This window comes from Rattus norvegicus, chromosome 8 (assembly GCF_036323735.1).
Source record: "Rattus norvegicus strain BN/NHsdMcwi chromosome 8, GRCr8, whole genome shotgun sequence".
NCBI lineage: Eukaryota > Metazoa > Chordata > Mammalia > Rodentia > Muridae > Rattus > Rattus norvegicus.
Genome location: NC_086026.1, coordinates 80,352,932 through 80,371,893, shown reverse-complemented (window position 1 = coordinate 80,371,893; position 18,962 = coordinate 80,352,932). Strand labels below are relative to the sequence as shown.

Below are 18,962 nucleotides of genomic sequence, written 5' to 3'. Positions count from 1 at the left end.
GTTTTTCATACAAACACAGGTTGATGGTATTTGGGTATCCCCGACATGCAAGTTGTCTTATATATATTCTCTTTCTTTAGCACACTTCCTTAAGGCAGTTAATTTTATACTTATTTCTCAGATGAGAGACCAAGAGCGTTACTTGCCTTTACAAGGTCACACAAGTAATGACCCATCAGCTCCTTCCTTACAGATTTTGTCATCTATAAATGTAGCTACTGCCACAATTAGCAACTGACACCACCCTTCATACTTTGACCCCTTGCACCCCATGTTGGAATCATCCTTCATACTCAATTTACCGTCTTTTCATGTTAGGAAGCCACTGTGTTCGATCATCATCCGCGGTATCTTGGGATCGGCAGCTTTGCTCTGAATCCTTTTATAGGGACTGCTGAGATGGCTCAGGCAGGTTACGGCACTCACTGCCAAGACCACTTCCCTAAGTTAATCTCTGACCTCCACATGCCAACCCAGGGTGGGGGTGGGAGGGTTGCAGGGACTGACTACAGTCAGTGAGTGAACAGGACTTGTCAAAGCCTCTGAGTATAAGGCACTCTTTCAAGGGTTTGGCCAAATGCTGCAGTATGTGACTTGAAATGGGTAGGGCCGGGGAGGCAGAGTCTCCATGTCCTGAGCCCAAGTTTATAGCATTCTCGATACAGAGGTCATGGTTTCACATCTCCTAGACTATTGGGTCAATATCTTTTTTTTTTTTTTTTTTGGTTCTTTTTTTCGGAGCTGGGGACCGAACCCAGGGCCTTGTGCTTCCTAGGCAAGCGCTCTAACCACTGAGCTAAATCCCCAACCCCTTGGGCCAATATCTTAAAGAAAACCACCAAGCATAGCATTTGCTAGTTTACTTGCCCAGCTATTCACAAACGAAGAGTATCAAGCAGAAAAAAAACACTTAAAAAAGTTAGAGGACTCCAAATGACTAGGGTTGCATGTAACAACTTCAAGAGCAAAGCTTGCCTCTCCCCAGAAACAGTTATTAATGGCCAGGATACAGCCAACCCAGTATCATTAAAATCACTATCCACACCATTTAACCCTTGCTTGGCCTTCTGGTTCAAGCACTGTTTTCACACACCCTTCAATTAGGCCTTGCCTCCTCCTTTGACTCCACCTCACTCTCAGCTCTCTGATCACTGACAGCTTCTCCCTCAGCACTCGCCATAGCTAGGATGGCGTGCTTAATTCTCTGTGTACTTGATTAACAGTGTCACCTAGTTAGCTTACTGGACCACAAGCTCCGCCAAGAGAAGGACATGGTTAAGTTCACTACTTTATTCTTAGGTATTATTGGCCTTGCACAACTAAGCCCTTAAGAATAACCCATTCAGGGCCAAGAGGGATGGCTCCTCAGATAAAAGGGATTACCATGCAAAACAGACATCCTGAAGTTTGATTCCTAGAGGCCATATAAAAAGTTAGGTGTGGCCAGGATGTAATCCCAGTACTATGACAAGATGAGAGGCAAAGACAGAACTGCCCAGAAGCTAAGGGAAAGCCTGGGAAACTCAGCTCAGCTGCAGAAAAGTAAAAACACCCCCATCTCAACAAGGTGGAAGGCTAAAATTGCCCTCTGACTTTCAAGCATGCCAACACACACACACACACACACACACACACACACACACACACACACACCCTGAAATAAATAAGAGATTTGTGCCTGATGCAGGACCAAGGGCCACAGGTGTGGAGGACATGGGCCCTAACAGGGGAACCTAACACTGTTGTTTTGATCAATGGGCGTGTTGCAAAGCTGCCATCTAAATACTGATGTTTGAATCTGCAGAACAGTGCTGTTTCTTTCTGCAACAGGCAGCAGCCAATGAAGAGGCCCATAACTGGTCAAAACACTGACGAGCATTCAGCCTCCCCAAGGCTCAGAGAACATCACAGAAGGTGGGGAGGAGTGCTGTGAAATGCTGTCTTCTGGATGTGACCTGGCCATTAGAGTCATAAAGGTACTGCAGGTGTGGTTACCTGCAGGAGATCAGGGAGTAGGGGCAAGCGTCGTGTGTGTGTGTGTGTGTGTGTGTGTGTGTGTGTGTGTGTGTGTGTGTGCGCGTGTGTGTGTATGTGTGTGTGTGTGCGCGCGCGTGTGTGTGTAAGTGATCTGTGTATGTGTGTGCATGTGTGTGTTGTGTATGTGTGTGTTTTGTGTGCGTGTGTGATGTATGTTTGTGAGTGATGTGTGTGTGATGTGTATGCATGTGTGTGATGTGTGTGTGTTTTGTGTGCGTGTGAGTAGTGTGTGTGAGTGATGTGTGCGTGTGTGCATGTGTGTGTGTGCGTGTGTGTTAGCCACTGTTGGCTTACTTATGCTCATGCAGGCAGCACTAAGTGGTCACAGTATGCTATTTAAAAAGAATATAAACAATGACGCTGGATGGGGCGCGTGCTGGGGTTGGGGCCTGGCAACTGTAGGTAATATAAACATGTATGTATAAAACTGCCAAAGAATATAAGTATTAAAAAGAAGTCTTTTTTAAATGTCTAGTTTTAAAAGAAGGCACTTTTTCTGTTTTCTGTGTATGAGTATTTTCCCTACAGGTATACCTGTGCCAGCAGAGGCAGAAGACATCATTTGATCCCCTGGGCCTGGAGTTACAGCTGGGTGTGAGGTACACTGTGGTTGCTGGGAACCAAAACCAGGTCCTTTGAAAAAGCAGCCATCTTAACTGTTGAGCCATCTCTCACTAAATAAAATTTCAAACAATCTGTCCAGTGAATGAATGACTAAAATGAATAAACAGTCCACAAAGTAACTATGCATTAATATAGGACAGAATTCCAGCCCTGCTGATGTGGAAAGAGGGGGGAGAGGTGTTAACAAAGATGCTAATATGGGTACGAGGGCTATCAGAACTAAATTAGGAAATGTGAGTAACATACGACACTTCAATTTATCAAAACCGTTTAGCTTTACTGAGCAGCCTCAGCCACCCCAAACTTTCACTTTTCATGTAAGACATTATGCCAAATTATTCCAACCTCCCTATAATGAAAAAAAAAAAAGACAATTCCAGGACACCTCTTAAAAGATACATTTGCACCTACAGGGATCAGTGTCATTTAAACAAGAAAGATGGAGACTCAGTTTACTATACTGAGCTACTTAACATTTATCCAGAAGCAGGATTTGTAAGTTTACTGTGGGTAGCTTGACCATTATCCTGATGTATAACAGAAGAGCATTCTTTTCCTTAAGTAGTTGGCAAGTCACACAATAGTGTGAAAGTAAGGAGGAATCAAATGGCTGCTACTGAGAATGACTGATAGTTTCAAACTTAACCCTCATACTCAAAGTCAATCATTCATGGGAACTAGAGCAGAATATAATTAATCATGTTAGCTTGTTGGTTCAAGCTTAATTCCACTAAAAAAAATCATTATGAAACTCATCATGAATATAGGTTATGAATACAGCCTTGAGTAAACCTCTATATGAACTCAATCCATATTTAAAACATTTTTAGCACAAACATTTAAATATAGGTAGAAAAAAAACCAGTATGCTAAATTGCCTAGTTTCAACAATTACCATCTCACAAACTTCTTTCAATTTCCATACACATGCTGACCAACTCTAATTCCTCAGTTATTTTTACAGACATTTTACGACACTAATCATCACTTTAATAACATTTCAGTTTGTATCTCTATGTGACATGGGCTTCCTTTCATGGCACTCTCATATGATAATAAAATGTAGTGAGTGGGCCCTTCCTGTCTCCATCTGCACTGGGAGTTAACCCTGTGGCACAGCTTTCTGAACCAAAATCCCGCCTGGAGAGAGTTGGTCTCACAGGAGTGCTGTCACTCCTAAGTCCACAGGTGAGACAAACATTTTTTCTCCAATAGCTGGCTAAAGAGACCTGCCAGGAGACCACAGGGCTCAGGAACCATGGAGCAACTGAAGACAGGATTCTTCCGGTCTCCATCTGTGCCCCAGAGTTAACCAGGTGGCACAGCTCTCCCGACCCAAAAGAAGATACCACCCAAACATAATTCCACCTCTAACAAAAAAAAATTAGAGGAAGCAACAATCACTTTTCCTTAATATCTCTTAACACCAATGGACTCAATTCCCCAGTAAAAAGATAGAATATTAGAATGGATACATAAATAGAACCCAGCATTTTGCTACATACAGGAAATGCACCTCAGTGGCAAAGACAGACACCACCTCAAAGTAAAAGGCTGGAAAAAATTTTTCAAGCAAATGGTCCCAAGAAACAAGCTGGAGTACCCATTCCAATATTGATAATTGACTTTCAATCAAAAGTAATCAAAAAGGATAAGGAAGGACACTTCATATTCATCAAAGGAAAAATTCACCAAGATGAACTCTCAATTTTGAACATCTCTGCTCCAAATGCAAGGGCACCTACATTCATAAAAGAAACTTTACTAAAGCTCAAAACACACATCACACCTCAAACAATAATAGTGGGAGACTTTAACACCCCATTCTCGTCAATGGACACATTTGTGGAAACAGAAAATAAACACAGACACAGCGAAACTAATAGAAGTTATGAACCAAATGGATTTAACAGATATCTGTAGAACATTTCATCCTAAAACAAAAGAATGTACCCTCTTCTGAGCACCTCATGGTACCTTCTCCAAAATTGATCATATAATGAGTCACAAAACAGGTCTCAACAGATTCAAGGAGATCGAAATAATCCCATGCTTCCTTCAGATCATCACAGACTAAGGCTGGTCTTCAATAACAACAAAAACAACAGAAAGACCACACACATATAGAAACTGAACAATGCTCTACTCAATGATAACTTGGTCAGGAAAGAAATAAAGAAATTAAGGATGTTTTAGAATTTAATAAAAAGTGAAGGCACAACATACCCAAACTTATGGGATACAATGAAAGCAGTGCTAACAGGAAAACTCATAGCTCTGAGTGTCTACAAACAAACAAACAAAAACCAAAACAAAACTGGAGAGCATACACTAGCAGCTTGACAGCACATATGAAAGCTCAAGAACAAAAAGAAACAGATACACCCAAGAGGAGTAGACAGGAAGAAAGAATCAAACTCAGGGCTGAAATCAACCAAGTAGAAACAAAAAGAACTATACAAAGAATCAACAAAACCAGGAGTTAGTTCTTTGAGAGAATCAATAAGATAGATAAACCCTTAGTCAGACTAACCAGAGGGCACAGAGAATGTATCTAAATTAACAAAATCAGAAATGAAAAGGAGACATAAAAACAGAATCTGAGGAAATTCAAAAAAGCATCAGATCCTACTACAAAAGCCTATACTCAACAAAACTGGAAATGCTGAAGGATATGGACAATTTTCTAGGCAGATACCAGGTAACAAAGTTACCTAGATCACATAAACCATCTAAACAGTCCCATAAACCCTAAAGAAATAGAAGCAGTCATTAAAAGTCTCCCAACCAAAAAAAGCCCAGGACCAGATGGGTTTAGTACAGAATTCTATCAGACCTTCAAAGAAGACCTTATACCAATACTGTCCAAACTATTTCACAAAATAGAAACAGAAGGAACACTACCCAATTCCTTCTATGAAGACACAATTACACTCATAACTAAACCACACAAAGACCCAACAAAGAAAGAAAATGTCAGACCAATTTTCCTTATGAATATCGATGGAAAAATACTCAATAAAATTCTCACAAATCAAATCCAAGAACACATGAAAAAGATCATCCATCATGATCAAGTAGGCTATATCCTGGGGATGCAGAGATGGTTCAATATACAGAAATCCATCAACATAATCCACTATATAAACAAACTCAAAGAAAAAAAATGACATGATCATCTCATTAGATGCTGAGAAGACATTTGACAAAATTCAATACTCAATCATGATAAAAGTCTTAGAAAGATCAGGAATTCAAGGCCCATACCTAAACACAGTAAAAAGCAATATATAGTAAACCAATATCAAATATATATATAGTAAGCCAATAACAAACTAATGGAGAGAAACTTGAAGCAATCCCACTAAAATCAGGGACTAAACAAGGTTGCTTGTCTTCCTACTTATTCAATATAGTACATGAAGTTCTAGCCAGAGCAATCAGACATCAAGAGGAGGTCAAAGGGATACAAATTGGAAAGGAAGAAGTCAAAATATCACTATTTGCAGATGATATCATAGTATACTTAAGTGACCCCAAAAATTCTACCAGAGAAGTACTAAACCTGATAAACAACTTCAACAATGTGGATATAAAATTAACTCAAACAAATCAGTAGCCTTCCTTTACTCAAAGGATAAACAGGCTGAGAAAGAAATTAGGGAAACAACACCCTTCATAATAGTCCCAAACAATACAAAATACCTCGGTGTGACTCTAACCGAGCAAGTGAAAGTATGTATGACAAGAACTTCAAGTCTCTGAAAAAAGAAATTGAAGAAGACCTCAGAAGATGGAAAGATCTCCCATGATCATGGATTGGCAGGATTAATATAGTAAAAATGGCCCTCTTGTCAAAAGCAATCTACAAGTTTAATGCAATCCCCATCAAAATTCCAACTCAATTCTTTATAGAGTTTGAGCCATTTGCAAATTCATCTGGAAAAACAAAAAACCCAGGATAGTGGGAAACTCTCAACAATAAAAGGACTTCTGGGGAATCACGGACCTCAAGCAGCATTAACTGTATGGTATTGGTACAGAGACAGGCAGGTAGATCAACAGAATAGAATTGAAGACCCAGAAATGAATCCCCATACCTATGGTCACTTGATCTTTTTTTTTTCCGGAGCTGGGGACCGAACCCAAGGCCTTGCGCTTGCTAGGCAAGCGCTCTACCACTCAGCTAAATCCCTAATCCTGGTCACTTGATCTTTGACAAGATAAAACCATCCAGTGGAAAAAAGACAATATTTCCAACAAATGGTGCAGGTTCAATTGGAGGTCAGCATTTGGAAGAATGCAAATCAATCCATTCTTATTGCCTTGTACAAAGCTCATGTCCAAGTCGATCAATGACCTCCACATAAAACCAGATACACTGAAACTAATAGAAGAAAAAGTAGGGAAGAGCCTCCCACACATGGGCATGGGAGAAAATTTCCTGAACAGAACACCAATGGCTTATGCTCTAAGATCGACAAATGGGACCTCATAAAATTGCAAAGCTTTTGTAAGGCAAAAGATACTGTCAACAGGACAAAACAGCAAACAACAGATTGGGAAAGACCTTTACCAATCCTACACCTGATACAGGGCTAATATCCAATATATACAAAGAAATCAAGAAGTTATCCTCCAGAGAATCAAATAATCCTATTAAAAAAACGGGGCACAGAGCTAAACAAAGAATTCTCAGCTGAGAAATATCAAATGGCTGAGAAGTACCTAAAGAAATTTTCAACATCCTTAGTCATCGGGGAAATGCAAATCAAAACAACCCTGAGATTCCACCTCACACCAGTCAGAATGGCTAAGATCAAAAACTCAGGTGACAACAGATGCTAGCGAGGATGTGGACAAAGAGGAACACTTCTCCATTGTTGGTGGGATTGCAAGTTGGTACAACCACTCTGGAAATCAGTCTGGAAGTTCCTCAGAAAATTGGACATAGTACTACCTGAGGACTCAGCTATACCACTCCTGGGCAAATACCCAAAAGATGTTCTAACATGTAACAAGGACACATGCTCCACTATGTTCATAGTAGTCTTATTTATAATAGCCAGAAGCTGGAAAGTACCCAGATGTTCTTTAACTGAGGAATGGATACAGAAAATGTGGTACATCTACACAATGGAGCACTACTCAGCTATTAAAACCAGTGACTTCATGAAATTCTTAGGCAAATGGATGGGACCAGAAAATATCATCCTAAGTGAAGTAACCCAATCATAAAAGGACATACATGGTATGCACTCACTGGTAAGTGGATATGAGACCAAAAGTTCGGAATACCAAAGACACAATTCACAGATCACATGAAGCTCAAGAAGAAGGCAGATCTATGTGTGGATGCTTCAGTGCCTCTTAGAAGGGGGAACAAAATATTCAAGGGATGAAATATAGAAACAAAGTGTGGAACAGAGACTGAAGGAAAGGTCTTCCAGAGACTGCCCCACTTGGGGATCCATCCCATCTCCAGACATGAAACCCAGACAATATTGTGGATGCCAAGAAGTGCTTGTTGACAGGAGTCTGATATAACTGTCTCCTGAGAGGCTCTGCCACACTCTGACAAATACAGATGTGGATGCTCGCAGCCATCCATTGGACTGAGCATGGGGTCCCCAATGGAGTAGGTAGAGAAGGGATTGAAGGAGCTGAAGGGGTTTGCAACCCATAGGAAGAACAAAAATATCAACCGACCAGACCCTCCAGAGCTCCTAGGGACTAAACCACCAATCAAAGAATACACATGGACAGACACATGACTCCAGCCACATAGGTAGCAGAGGATGGCCTTGTCGGACATTAGTGGGAGGAAAGGCCTTTGGTCCTCTCGATTCCCCAGTGTAGGGAATTGCGAGGGTTGGGGAGGGGGAGGGGATGTGTGGGGGAGCATCCTCATAGAAACAGGGAGGGCAGATGGGATAGGGGGTTTCCAGAGGTGGCACTGGGAAAGGGGATAACATTTGAAATGTAAATAAATAAAATACCCAATAAAAAAGAATGTAGCAGGGTTGGGGATTTAGCTCAGTGGTAGAGCCCTGGGTTCAGTCCCCAGCTCTGAAAAAAAGAAAAGGAAAAAAAAAAAAAAGAATGTAGCAAATGAACTGGGAGGTGGGGTGTAGCTTACATGGTAGGACACACGCTCAGCATGCATGAAGCCCAGGCTAAACCTCCAGCACTTAACAAAAAATTAAAACAAAATGTAAACACTAATAATAACAATAATCCTTTACAATAACCAACTATCAAATCCTACTTCACATATCCCTAATGATCTTTTAAGTTTTCCCACTGCAGAATCCAAACAAGTTCATCAATTGTCTTGGCAAACTAAGTCTCTTCTAATTGATCTTTCTCTCTTTGAATTTTAGTTGGTCACTTGCTCTGCAGTTCCCCGAAGCCTGGATTGTGTGGATTTCTCTATGCTTTCATTTGTTCCTTCTGTTTTTAGGAAGTGGTGCCAGGTCTGGAAGTGAGATCAGGATATGGTCGGACTTGGTGGGTCTGCTCCTGTAGAGATGTGCTTCCATTGAGAGGTGTCATAGGCCTGCTGTTTCATCCTGAGGCTCACGGTATCTGGAGGAGATTCTCTCCACCCCTTCATCCCTGAAGGGTAAAATGGCAACATCTTAATTCTGTATTTTTCTTCAGTTTGTTGGCCAGGATGTCTTTAAAATTTTCATATTCCAAAGGTAACTATGAATTTGTAAAACCAGAGTTTCAATCTCTTGAAGATATTATTTTTACTGTTGCTAAAATTATCTTCAAAGTGCTTCCTGAATCACTGTATGTGTGTGACAGATTTTTTTCTTTTCTTTTTCTTTGTACATATCTTTCCCTACACCCAGAATTAACCACTTATCCAAGGAAGTCTGACTCCTTTTATGAAAACAGTATTTGAAGACCATAGCTGGAGCACTAAGTTTTGACCTTCATGAAATCAATTACACAGTCTTCCACTGTTGTTTCCAATAAACTTATGTGGGGGTAATACATGCAGACTTTCTACTTCTCATATTTCTTTAAAGAGAAATCCTTATATGTTACCAGTGAAAGACACTATCACCTTTTTTAATCAATGACCTTTCAATCATTGATTAAAAAAACCAAAAACTCTAGTTTTAAGACTGTACTATTAGACTTAGGATTTCCACAAAGGATTGTTTAAAATAATGAACAATCTGAAACTTAAAGACCCAAACAATGGGGAAGTGACTGATGTAAAAAGGCATACAATACCTCCGTAGGGTGAGATCATTACAGCCATCAGAATGGTTAATACACCATCATTATTTTGCTAAATAAAAAAAAATGGATTACAAATTATACTTTTAGTCATATGCCATTGACTCACATATTGTGTCCTGAAATCTTGACAGTGGAGCCAAAGCGGGCATTATCCCATGCCCAGTCACCCATTTCACTTCAGGCTTAGAATGTGGTGTCCCTGGAGCTGACAAACCAGACAGGACACCTTCATCTGCTTCCCAGTTGCCAAAAATGTATTCTTGTTACCACATTCTTCCCTTCACCTGCTCTTTGTTGGATTAGCCCTAGCATTTTCATGGTGATTTCAGGACAGAGACGGTGATAAACACTGCATTCCACTCTCTTGTATTTATCTAGTATCCAGTTGTTTTTTAATAGAAAACACATTCTGAAAAGGTTACCAATTATAAATACACAAATGTCTAGTGAAAACAGCATATAAGTATATGTCTGAAAACACAAAACACATGGGAATACAGAGTACAAAGGTTGAATCTGTGTCTCACTAAAAGAGTTGGCTCCAGAAACAATAATGAAAATGTTAAACTGGTAATAAATGGGGAGAAAAAAATCAACTGGAAGTCTTTTGTTGTTGCTGATGTGGCTCTCTTGTTTGGAAACTTGTCTACTCTGTTGCCTGGCCTGGCTTCTATCTCTAGGCAACAAGCAATCCTGCCTCAGCCTCCTAAGTAGTTAGGACTGCTGGCATATGCACTGTACCTGGCCTAAGAGTTCTTAACTGAGAATCTAAAATGTTAAAATCAAAGCTGCACTCTGGGCAAAGTGATAGTCCTTTGTTTCTGAGACAGAAAAATAGAGTCCCCCTACAATCTCTTATAGCATTAGTGACTTCTCTAAAGATGATTTATCCTTACCAGCTGCTTCAAACTGGTATTCTCTGGCTTTGGGAGACTCTGACCCTCTAAGTATGAGGATGACTATTTCCCTTGTACCTAGGTTCACAAGACATTTGCTACATCAATGCTGAGAAACTCTGAGACCTTTAATTAGAAATACTCCAAGAGAACTTAAAGGCTTTCTCAAGGACAGTGTGCACACCTCACAGCTACCAAAGACACCAAAGGTTGAAAGCAACAATTAGGTCTTAAAACACAATAGTAGCCCAAGACAGGACTTAGAAACAGAAAACCGCTCAGTTTTGGCAAATCTTCAGTTTTATATTCAACTATGAATGCAACAAATCTGAAGTGCCCAGACTACGAAGTATTAAAAAGACTGAAAAGCTAAGACTAATCTCATAAAGCTGTGTTTTCCTTAGATAAATCCTTCCCCAGCCTGCATATTGCCTAGTGCTGTGGAAATCACTAAATCCTGAAACCGTAATGATATATTTGTTTGTAAACTGGTATTCAAATTTAGAAACTATACCAAAAATAAATTCCAAACAAAATTTAAGCAGCGACAAATTTGTAATTATCTGACTTGGTAAAAATTATCAGTCTCATGGGAAAACAAAACAATCCCTTCCCCCCTATTATTTAGTAACTCTACTGTAAAAGTATGATAAAGTAGACACAAATATAAGTGCCCCTGATTCCAGCACTTGGAAGGCAAAGGCAGTGAGTTCAAGGCCAGCTCTAGAGTAAGACTTCCACTTCAAAACAAACAAACACCAAAACAAAACCAAAAGAAAAAAACAAAGTATTGCATATTTGCTTATTTGATATATGCCAATATTTACAGCTAGTCTTACTTTTTAAATTGGAATTTGAGGCATATTTTCCATATAGGGTACTATCCTATATACAAAATAATTTCTTCTACAATGTCAATTCTCTGCTTATAATATACAATAAATCTGATAAGACAGAAAAATGTTAATTCAAAATTTCAAATATATTTTCATTAGACCAGGTCTTCTTTTGTGTGGGGGCACTGGCAGGGGAGCTGTGAATTGAAGATAAGGCCCATGTGCATGCTAGGCAAGTACTTCACTAGGATTGTTTGGGGAAGGTATCTGGCATATAGCCTAGGTTGGCCTTTTCTCTCCCTATCCTTCTATGTTAGCCCCTCTAGTACTGATATTATGGATGGGCACTACCACATCTAGATAAGTTAGACATTAATAAAGCACTTAGCACCCAGACAGGACTTTGAGAACACAGAAAGAAGACTGCAAGTTCCCAGTTAGGTTTAGCTCTTCAGAAAGACAGTCCTGGACACTGACGAGAAGCAGTGAGAAGCAGCTGCACTGAGTGACTTTTAACATGCAGTGTGTGTATAACAATGACAACCACTCCTCACTGTGGCTCTGGACTACACAGTGACGCCTGCACTCGAATGGGGAGAGACCTTCCTGCTGAGTGTTCCTTCATTCAGCACAGCAGCTGCTTCTGACCATTCTGAGTTCACAGAGCATAGACCCATCAGATTGATTTCATCAAGTCTATTTATTAATGCATTTCAAGTTTCAAAAACCCTTACATCTTTGCACAATACTTTATTTTTTGCAGGTTTTAGTAAAAATTTCCAAAGTGAACAACAACAAAAAAAAGATACTGTATAAAACACAGTGGACATTAAACTGACAGTAGTATTAGATCTTACTGGTCCTGGTTCTTTCATTTTTTACCACATCTTGATTTGTAGTGGAAACAGTTCAGTGCATGTATCTCCTCAGAAAACATTTAACTTAGACTCAAAATAAAATAGGGCAGTGCATAACTGCGAAAACCCTACCACAGGATAACATTACAAGCAAAAAATGTACATGTTCCAAAGTCTACCACACTCAAGAAGTTACTAAGAACTCTTGCAGAATAAAAGTCACCATTTTAGAAATGCAAACCCACTTCCAACCTTTGCACAGTCCACAAACAAAGGCATTTGAATGATTTAAAGCAGTGTCATACACAGCTACCTACTTGTTGGGTTAGAATTATTTATAGTCTATCTGGGGTTTCATGTACAAAATTTGTCTCTAAATCATGTACAAAAAGCTGTTTTGAAAAAAGTCCCGCGTACTGTACAAGTTTACAAGGAGAGATCCCATTGTTTCTCTAGCGGTTTTGGCCTTGCTGGCTCGCGTCACATTGTGAGTGATTGTGTAAACCTTAGACTCTTAAGAAAAAGGAAAAAAAAAAAAAAAAGCCAAACACAGTAATCTTGTCAACCTTCTCTAAATTGCCTCCTATGTAAAGCCAGGAAAATCACTGCTGCTGACTTCTAATTTAAGTGATGTAGCTGGAAAACAGAAGCAATGAGTATGTCACAAGCTTACATATTTTTAATGCCCCCTCCATTTTCTGCATAGCGATAAGCCTGTTAATACATTAAATGCTTTTGCTTTCTCTTTCTTTAAAAATGCCAATATTTATATCTGCTTAAAAACGGAAGTTTGTAATGGGACACTGTGCTGTCTACCTTCATTGTTGCTAAAATGTCTTGGGGGGAAAACAACATCAGAAAACCTATCTACAATTTCAACTACCTGCTGAGCAAATTACTCATCTCTAGTGGTTACCAATGATCAGTGACAGTGTGCTGAAGAACTGTCCAAATATTTCAATGAAGACACTGATTTTCTTTTCCATATCAGATAAAAACAGAATTAGCAGGCTTGAAGTACATGGAATACACAGAGTAATAAGCAGGCTACAGATGAAAACGATCATTTCCAACATAATTCCTACCAAGGCGTGAAAAAAAATTCACCTAGCAATTTAAAACGGAGTTGATTTAGAAAGTATAAAGTACTAACGCAGAAATCAGACAATGACATGAAGAACTGACTGAAGCCAAACGCTGTTGCTGCCCGGTTTGTAAGCCACCAGCTGAGCTCTTCAACACAGCCTCTCCTACTCACAGCAGCCATGGAACAGGGAAAAGGATGCATGTAAGAACCAACTCCACCATAAGAAAAAGGGAAAACAATTCTCATTTCAAAATGGCCTGCATGAAGCATTACAGAATCCTGGACCACTGCACACCACCATTCTCTGTTATCCTGAGTATGTCAATTAAACAGTAATTTTTCATTAAGAGCGGAAAAATTTATAATACAAAGAAACATCCATATTGCAATTTCTGTTTACAATTGCACAGAGAAGTACAGTGTACGTAAGAAATACATGTCTGCATATAACAAGGTATGTACATTGGCAAGTGATGTATCCAATGTTGAGGTGGTCGAGCCTCCCAGCCTTGATTGGCAGTTGAAAAAAATATATTTCAATTTGTGATAAAAGTTTATCGAGAGCCAAGTCTGTCTGCAAGTGAAGAAAATGCAGCAACGAAGAACAGGGAACACAGGGCACATAATAATATTCTAAGACTTTGTGCCATTAGGTTAAAAATATCTGTCCATAAGAAAATTGGGTTCCTTTTCCATCCCACCCCCCCCAAAAAATTGGAATTTTCAGGCTTTAAATTTTAGGTAATTCCACCTGGTCTGAGGACATGATCTCTTGCCATTTTTTCTTCAACTATTAACTGTGAGGGTTTCATTTGCAGATGATGACTTAACAGGTTTCTCTTTGGAGTGAAGTTTTCCCACTGTAGGCACTAGGAAGAACCAAGGCAAAAGCTGCATCAGCGTCGCATGTGTCCCATTTGATAACTCTCCCGGGGCCTCTGACGCGGGGGCTGCTGAATGGGCTGTGGCGGTCTCCTCCTCTTTAAAGTGCCTGCAAAGAAAGCAAAACAGCTCACTGTGTGCCACCTCCTAATCTTCAAAAGTGAAGCACTCTTTCACCAAGAAAAGCTATTCTTTGGCACTGACCAGCAGAAATTGTGCTCTGTAACAGTTTTCAGGTTGTCATAATAAAAAATAAAATAAAAATTAATTTTAGTACTTATTTCATCTAGGCCAATCATACCAACCTTAACATGTACTCAATATAAAAATTACTAAAATGTTTCACTATTTTATGTTAAGTTTTTAAGTCTGCTCCATCTTTAATATTTAGCAGCACATCTCCATGGAGATGAGGTGCATTCCAAGGACTTGACACCTTAAGAATTAGACTGACCACTCTGTATTATTCTAGCATTGAGGGCGGAATCTATGCCTGGGCCCTGACAGACACTTGAGGCCTGTCTGCACAGCATATGGCCAGTCACTCACCTGGTTTGTCATACAGACCTTAAAACCGCCCTTAAGTATGTGCTCAGCACTTTTATGAAGTTTGAACAAGTGAACAGTTCTCAGAGGCGTCAGTACACAAGTCCAATGTCTCACCACTAAAGGAGGGCACCATGGCAACCATGCCCCAAAGGTGTTCTGTAGCTCTTGGAAATGTGTTAAACTCACACAAGTACCTGGGTTCTGACAACTCCGGGAACTTAAGAAAATGAGTATATCAAATCAGACATCCTCTACCCCACCATGAGGACTCCTGGGCTCTCTTGTCCCAACACAGGGAAATGCAAGGGAATAGCTGAGCGGAAATACAAAGTAGAAGGAACCACTCTGACGTGAGACAAGGCCCTCCTGAGGAGGGGCACACCCTAGTACCCAACGCTGACTTCCCTGCTACTCTCTTAGGCAGTCGTCCCCATACCTGTAGTGACTAGCCACACATACCTTGGATAGGGAAAGAAGGGACTGGTAAGACTAACGAGTAACAGAGCAGTTGCTTCCTCTCCTCCTCTTCAAATGCTCAAAGTTGACTCAGCCTAGTGGCAGTCAGTATCCTCCAGACAAAAGGAGACTATTTGACAGGTTCTTAACATCTGAACTAAGACTCCCCTACATGCAGATTTATATTTCTCAGTAAGCTCCTTCCAGAGGAAAATGTGCTTCCATACCAGAAACTATTTTAAGAATACAGACATTACAAATAGTATCAGAGCTATTAACTGTTTAGATACAAAGACCAATAATTTAAAATCACTTTAACTTCTGTAACAAAAACAAGGTATGGTAAGAAACTGAGACAAAACAAGGAAGGAGAATCCAACCAAATATCAAAATGTTGGTCCAATGTTTTGTGACACTCAGGATAGACCAGCATTATAATGGTAGTCAATAACTAGACCACACTGATGAACAATTACACAGCCAGTGAATCATTAGTCAGGCAATTTATCAAAAACAAAGCCCTATATAGTCAGTTACTAAAGCTCCCAGGGCTGTGTCCTCCCTGCCCCGCAGCTCTGGCTCTACTCAGAGCAGCACCCATTGCTCAGCACCTTACCTGGAAGTGGTTTAGGAGGAGGCAACTTTGGATTACTACTTGGAGTGTGAACACTGCAAATCTTGATAAATCCAGCCATTAGCATGATCAGGGCAATTCCCATAAGCAGTACTGCCCACCAGTGAGCCTGGACAGGAACAGAATTAGACTGTTCTAAGACAGCAGATATTAACATCCAACATATGCAATATTTACAACTTTCAATTTCTGAATGTCCACACTGGCTTTAATGTAGATTACTAACACTTATGCAATTACTACTAATTATTTCTAGCAAAACATTCAAAGCGCCTCTATCATCTGAGGCTTTATATAACTTACTAACTCTGTACTGTTTACCCAGATCCTAAAATAAAAACACATGCTATGCCAAAACACCCCAGTCACTTTCTCTGAATACATAAGCTCCCTTATATTAAAACAACTTTTGTTTCTTCTTGAAAGAATCTCTAACTTAATGAAAATTTGTAAGTACAGTGCAAAGAACTTTAAAAAATCTGAACCAGAGTCAGCTTTATACACCACACTACTCCCCATGAAAGTCCCATAACACTGGCTCAATTGGTAAAGTGCTTGGCTTGTCACCAAAATGAGGACCCAAGCTCAGATCCCTCGACACTAAAAAGCCAGGTGTAAAAACATATACCTATAATCTCAGCACCGCAGAGCAGAGAGACAAGAGAATCTCTTGGGCTTACTGGCCATGCAGTTTTGTCAATCAGAAATCTACAGGTTCAGTGAAAGATCCTACCTCAACAACAAAAAAAGGTGGAAAACAACACCCAGCATCAAACTCTGGTCTCCCACACATGCACATATACACGCAGACCACAGACAGATGGTTGGAGAGAAGGGCAGACACATACACACAAATTCCTACATTATAAAATATAAGAGCATTTCCTAGATTTCACTCTCAAGTGGCTATTTGTCAAGAGGCAGGGTACAGGACTCTTGTCAGTCTATTCAAACAGTCCAGAGACAATTTTGAGCAATGTTGGAAGCTCCACATTCCTTGAGCCCAGTTAGTAAATACTAGAAGAACCATTCGCTACTATGACAGCTACTGCACATTTCTGAGTTACTTCTGGGATCAGTGCCTTTCTGTATTGCGGTCATCTCTTACATGCAAAGGGCAATGGTCGTCCTGCTCCATGGAGGCTGAGGCCTACTGGCAGAGCAGATCCCTACATCCTTAGTGCTTCTCATGTTCTTCCTAACACTTCTGTCTCCAGCCTCCTGTGCTCCTAATACCTTCCATATGGCTATCTGTGCTACAACTGCGCAAACAATAGGTTTGATTACGCCTCCTTTCATTTCAATTCTTTGTCCTAAAGCTGGATGACCCAGGAGCAGGAAAGGAAAGCAGAAAATGAAGCCTGAGTGTGCGAAGCAGCATGGTTCTCCTCAGATTCTAAAGAGCGCACAGGGAATTCATTCTTGGCAGACAGGGCAAGAAGCAGGCCTGCTTTTAAATGGAGTATTTTGTCAACCACTAAAATTCAGTAAGCTTTCAAAAGACTTTTCTTTTTTTTTTTATTTTATTTTATTTTTTTATTATCTTGAGTATTTCTTATATACATTTCAAGTGTTATTCCCTTTCCCGGTTTCCGGACAGACATCACCCTCCCCCCTCCCCTTCCTTGTGGGTGTTCCCCTCCCAAACCTCCCCCCATTGCCACCCTCCCCGCATAGTCTAGTTCACTGGGGGTTCAGTCTTAGCAGGACCCAGGGCTTCCCCTTCCACTGGTGCTCTTACTAGGATATTCATTGCTACCTATGGGGACAGAGTCCAGGGTCAGTCCATGTATAGTCTTTAGGTAGTGGCTTAGTCCCTGGAAGCTCTGGTTGCTTGACATTGTTGTACTTTTGGGGTCTCGAGCACCTTCAAGCTCTTCCAGTTCTTTCTCTGATTCCTTCAACGGGGGACCTATTCTCAGTTCAGTGGTTTGCTGCTGGCATTCGCCTCTGTATTTGCTGTATTCTGGCTGTGTCTCTCAGGAGCGATCTACATCCGGCTCCTGTCGGTCTGCACTTCTTTGCTTCATCCATCTTGTCTAATTGGGTGGCTGTATATGTATGGGCCACCTGTGGGGCAGGCTCTGAATGGGTGTTCCTTCAGTCTCTGTTTTAATCTTTGCCTCTCCCTTCCCTGCCAAGGGTATTCTTTTTCCTCATTTAAAGAAGGAGTGAAGCATTCACATTTTGATCATCCGTCTTGAGTTTCCTTTGTTCTAGGGATCTAGGGTAATTCAAGCATTTGGGCTAATAGCCACTTATCAATGAGTGCATACCATGTATGTCTTTCTGTGAGTGGGTTAGCTCACTCAGGATGATATTTTCCAGTTCCAACCATTTGCCTACGAATTTCATAAACTCGTTGTTTTTGATAGCTGAGTAATATTCCATTGTGTAGATGTACCACATTTTCTGTATCCATTCCTCTGTTGAAGGGCATCTGGGTTCTTTCCAGTTTCTGGCTATTATAAATAAGGCTGCGATGAACATAGTGGAGCACGTGTCTCTTTTATATGTTGAGGCATCTTTTGGGTATATGCCCAAGAGAGGTATGGCTGGATCCTCAGGCAGTTCAATGTCCAATTTTCTGAGGAACCTCCAGACTGATTTCCAGAATGGTTTTACCAGTCTGCAATCCCACCAACAATGGAGGAGTGTTCCTCTTTCTCCACATCCTCGCCAGCATCTGCTGTCACCTGAGTTTTTGATCTTAGCCATTCTCACTGGTGTGAGGTGAAATCTCAGGGTTGTTTTGATTTGCATTTCCCTTATGACTAAAGATGTTGAACATTTCTTTAGGTGTTTCTCAGCCATTCGGCATTCCTCAGCTGTGAATTCTTTGTT

At 40.4% G+C, this 18,962-nt stretch overlaps 1 protein-coding gene across 1 annotated transcript in view; it reads right to left on the bottom strand.

Annotated features, from left to right (window-relative positions):
- Window positions 1-13,165: 13,165 nt before the first annotated feature.
- The window catches only part of Adam10 (ADAM metallopeptidase domain 10), a 131,867-nt gene continuing 126,070 nt past the window's right edge, over window positions 13,166-18,962 (bottom strand). Inside the window, exons 15-16 of the mRNA NM_019254.1 lie at window positions 16,101-16,227; window positions 13,166-14,588 (exon numbers count right to left, since the gene is read on the bottom strand). Coding sequence (NP_062127.1) covers window positions 14,494-14,588; window positions 16,101-16,227 — 222 coding nt within the window. The 3' untranslated portion in view covers window positions 13,166-14,493. The remainder of the gene's footprint in view (window positions 14,589-16,100; window positions 16,228-18,962) is intronic.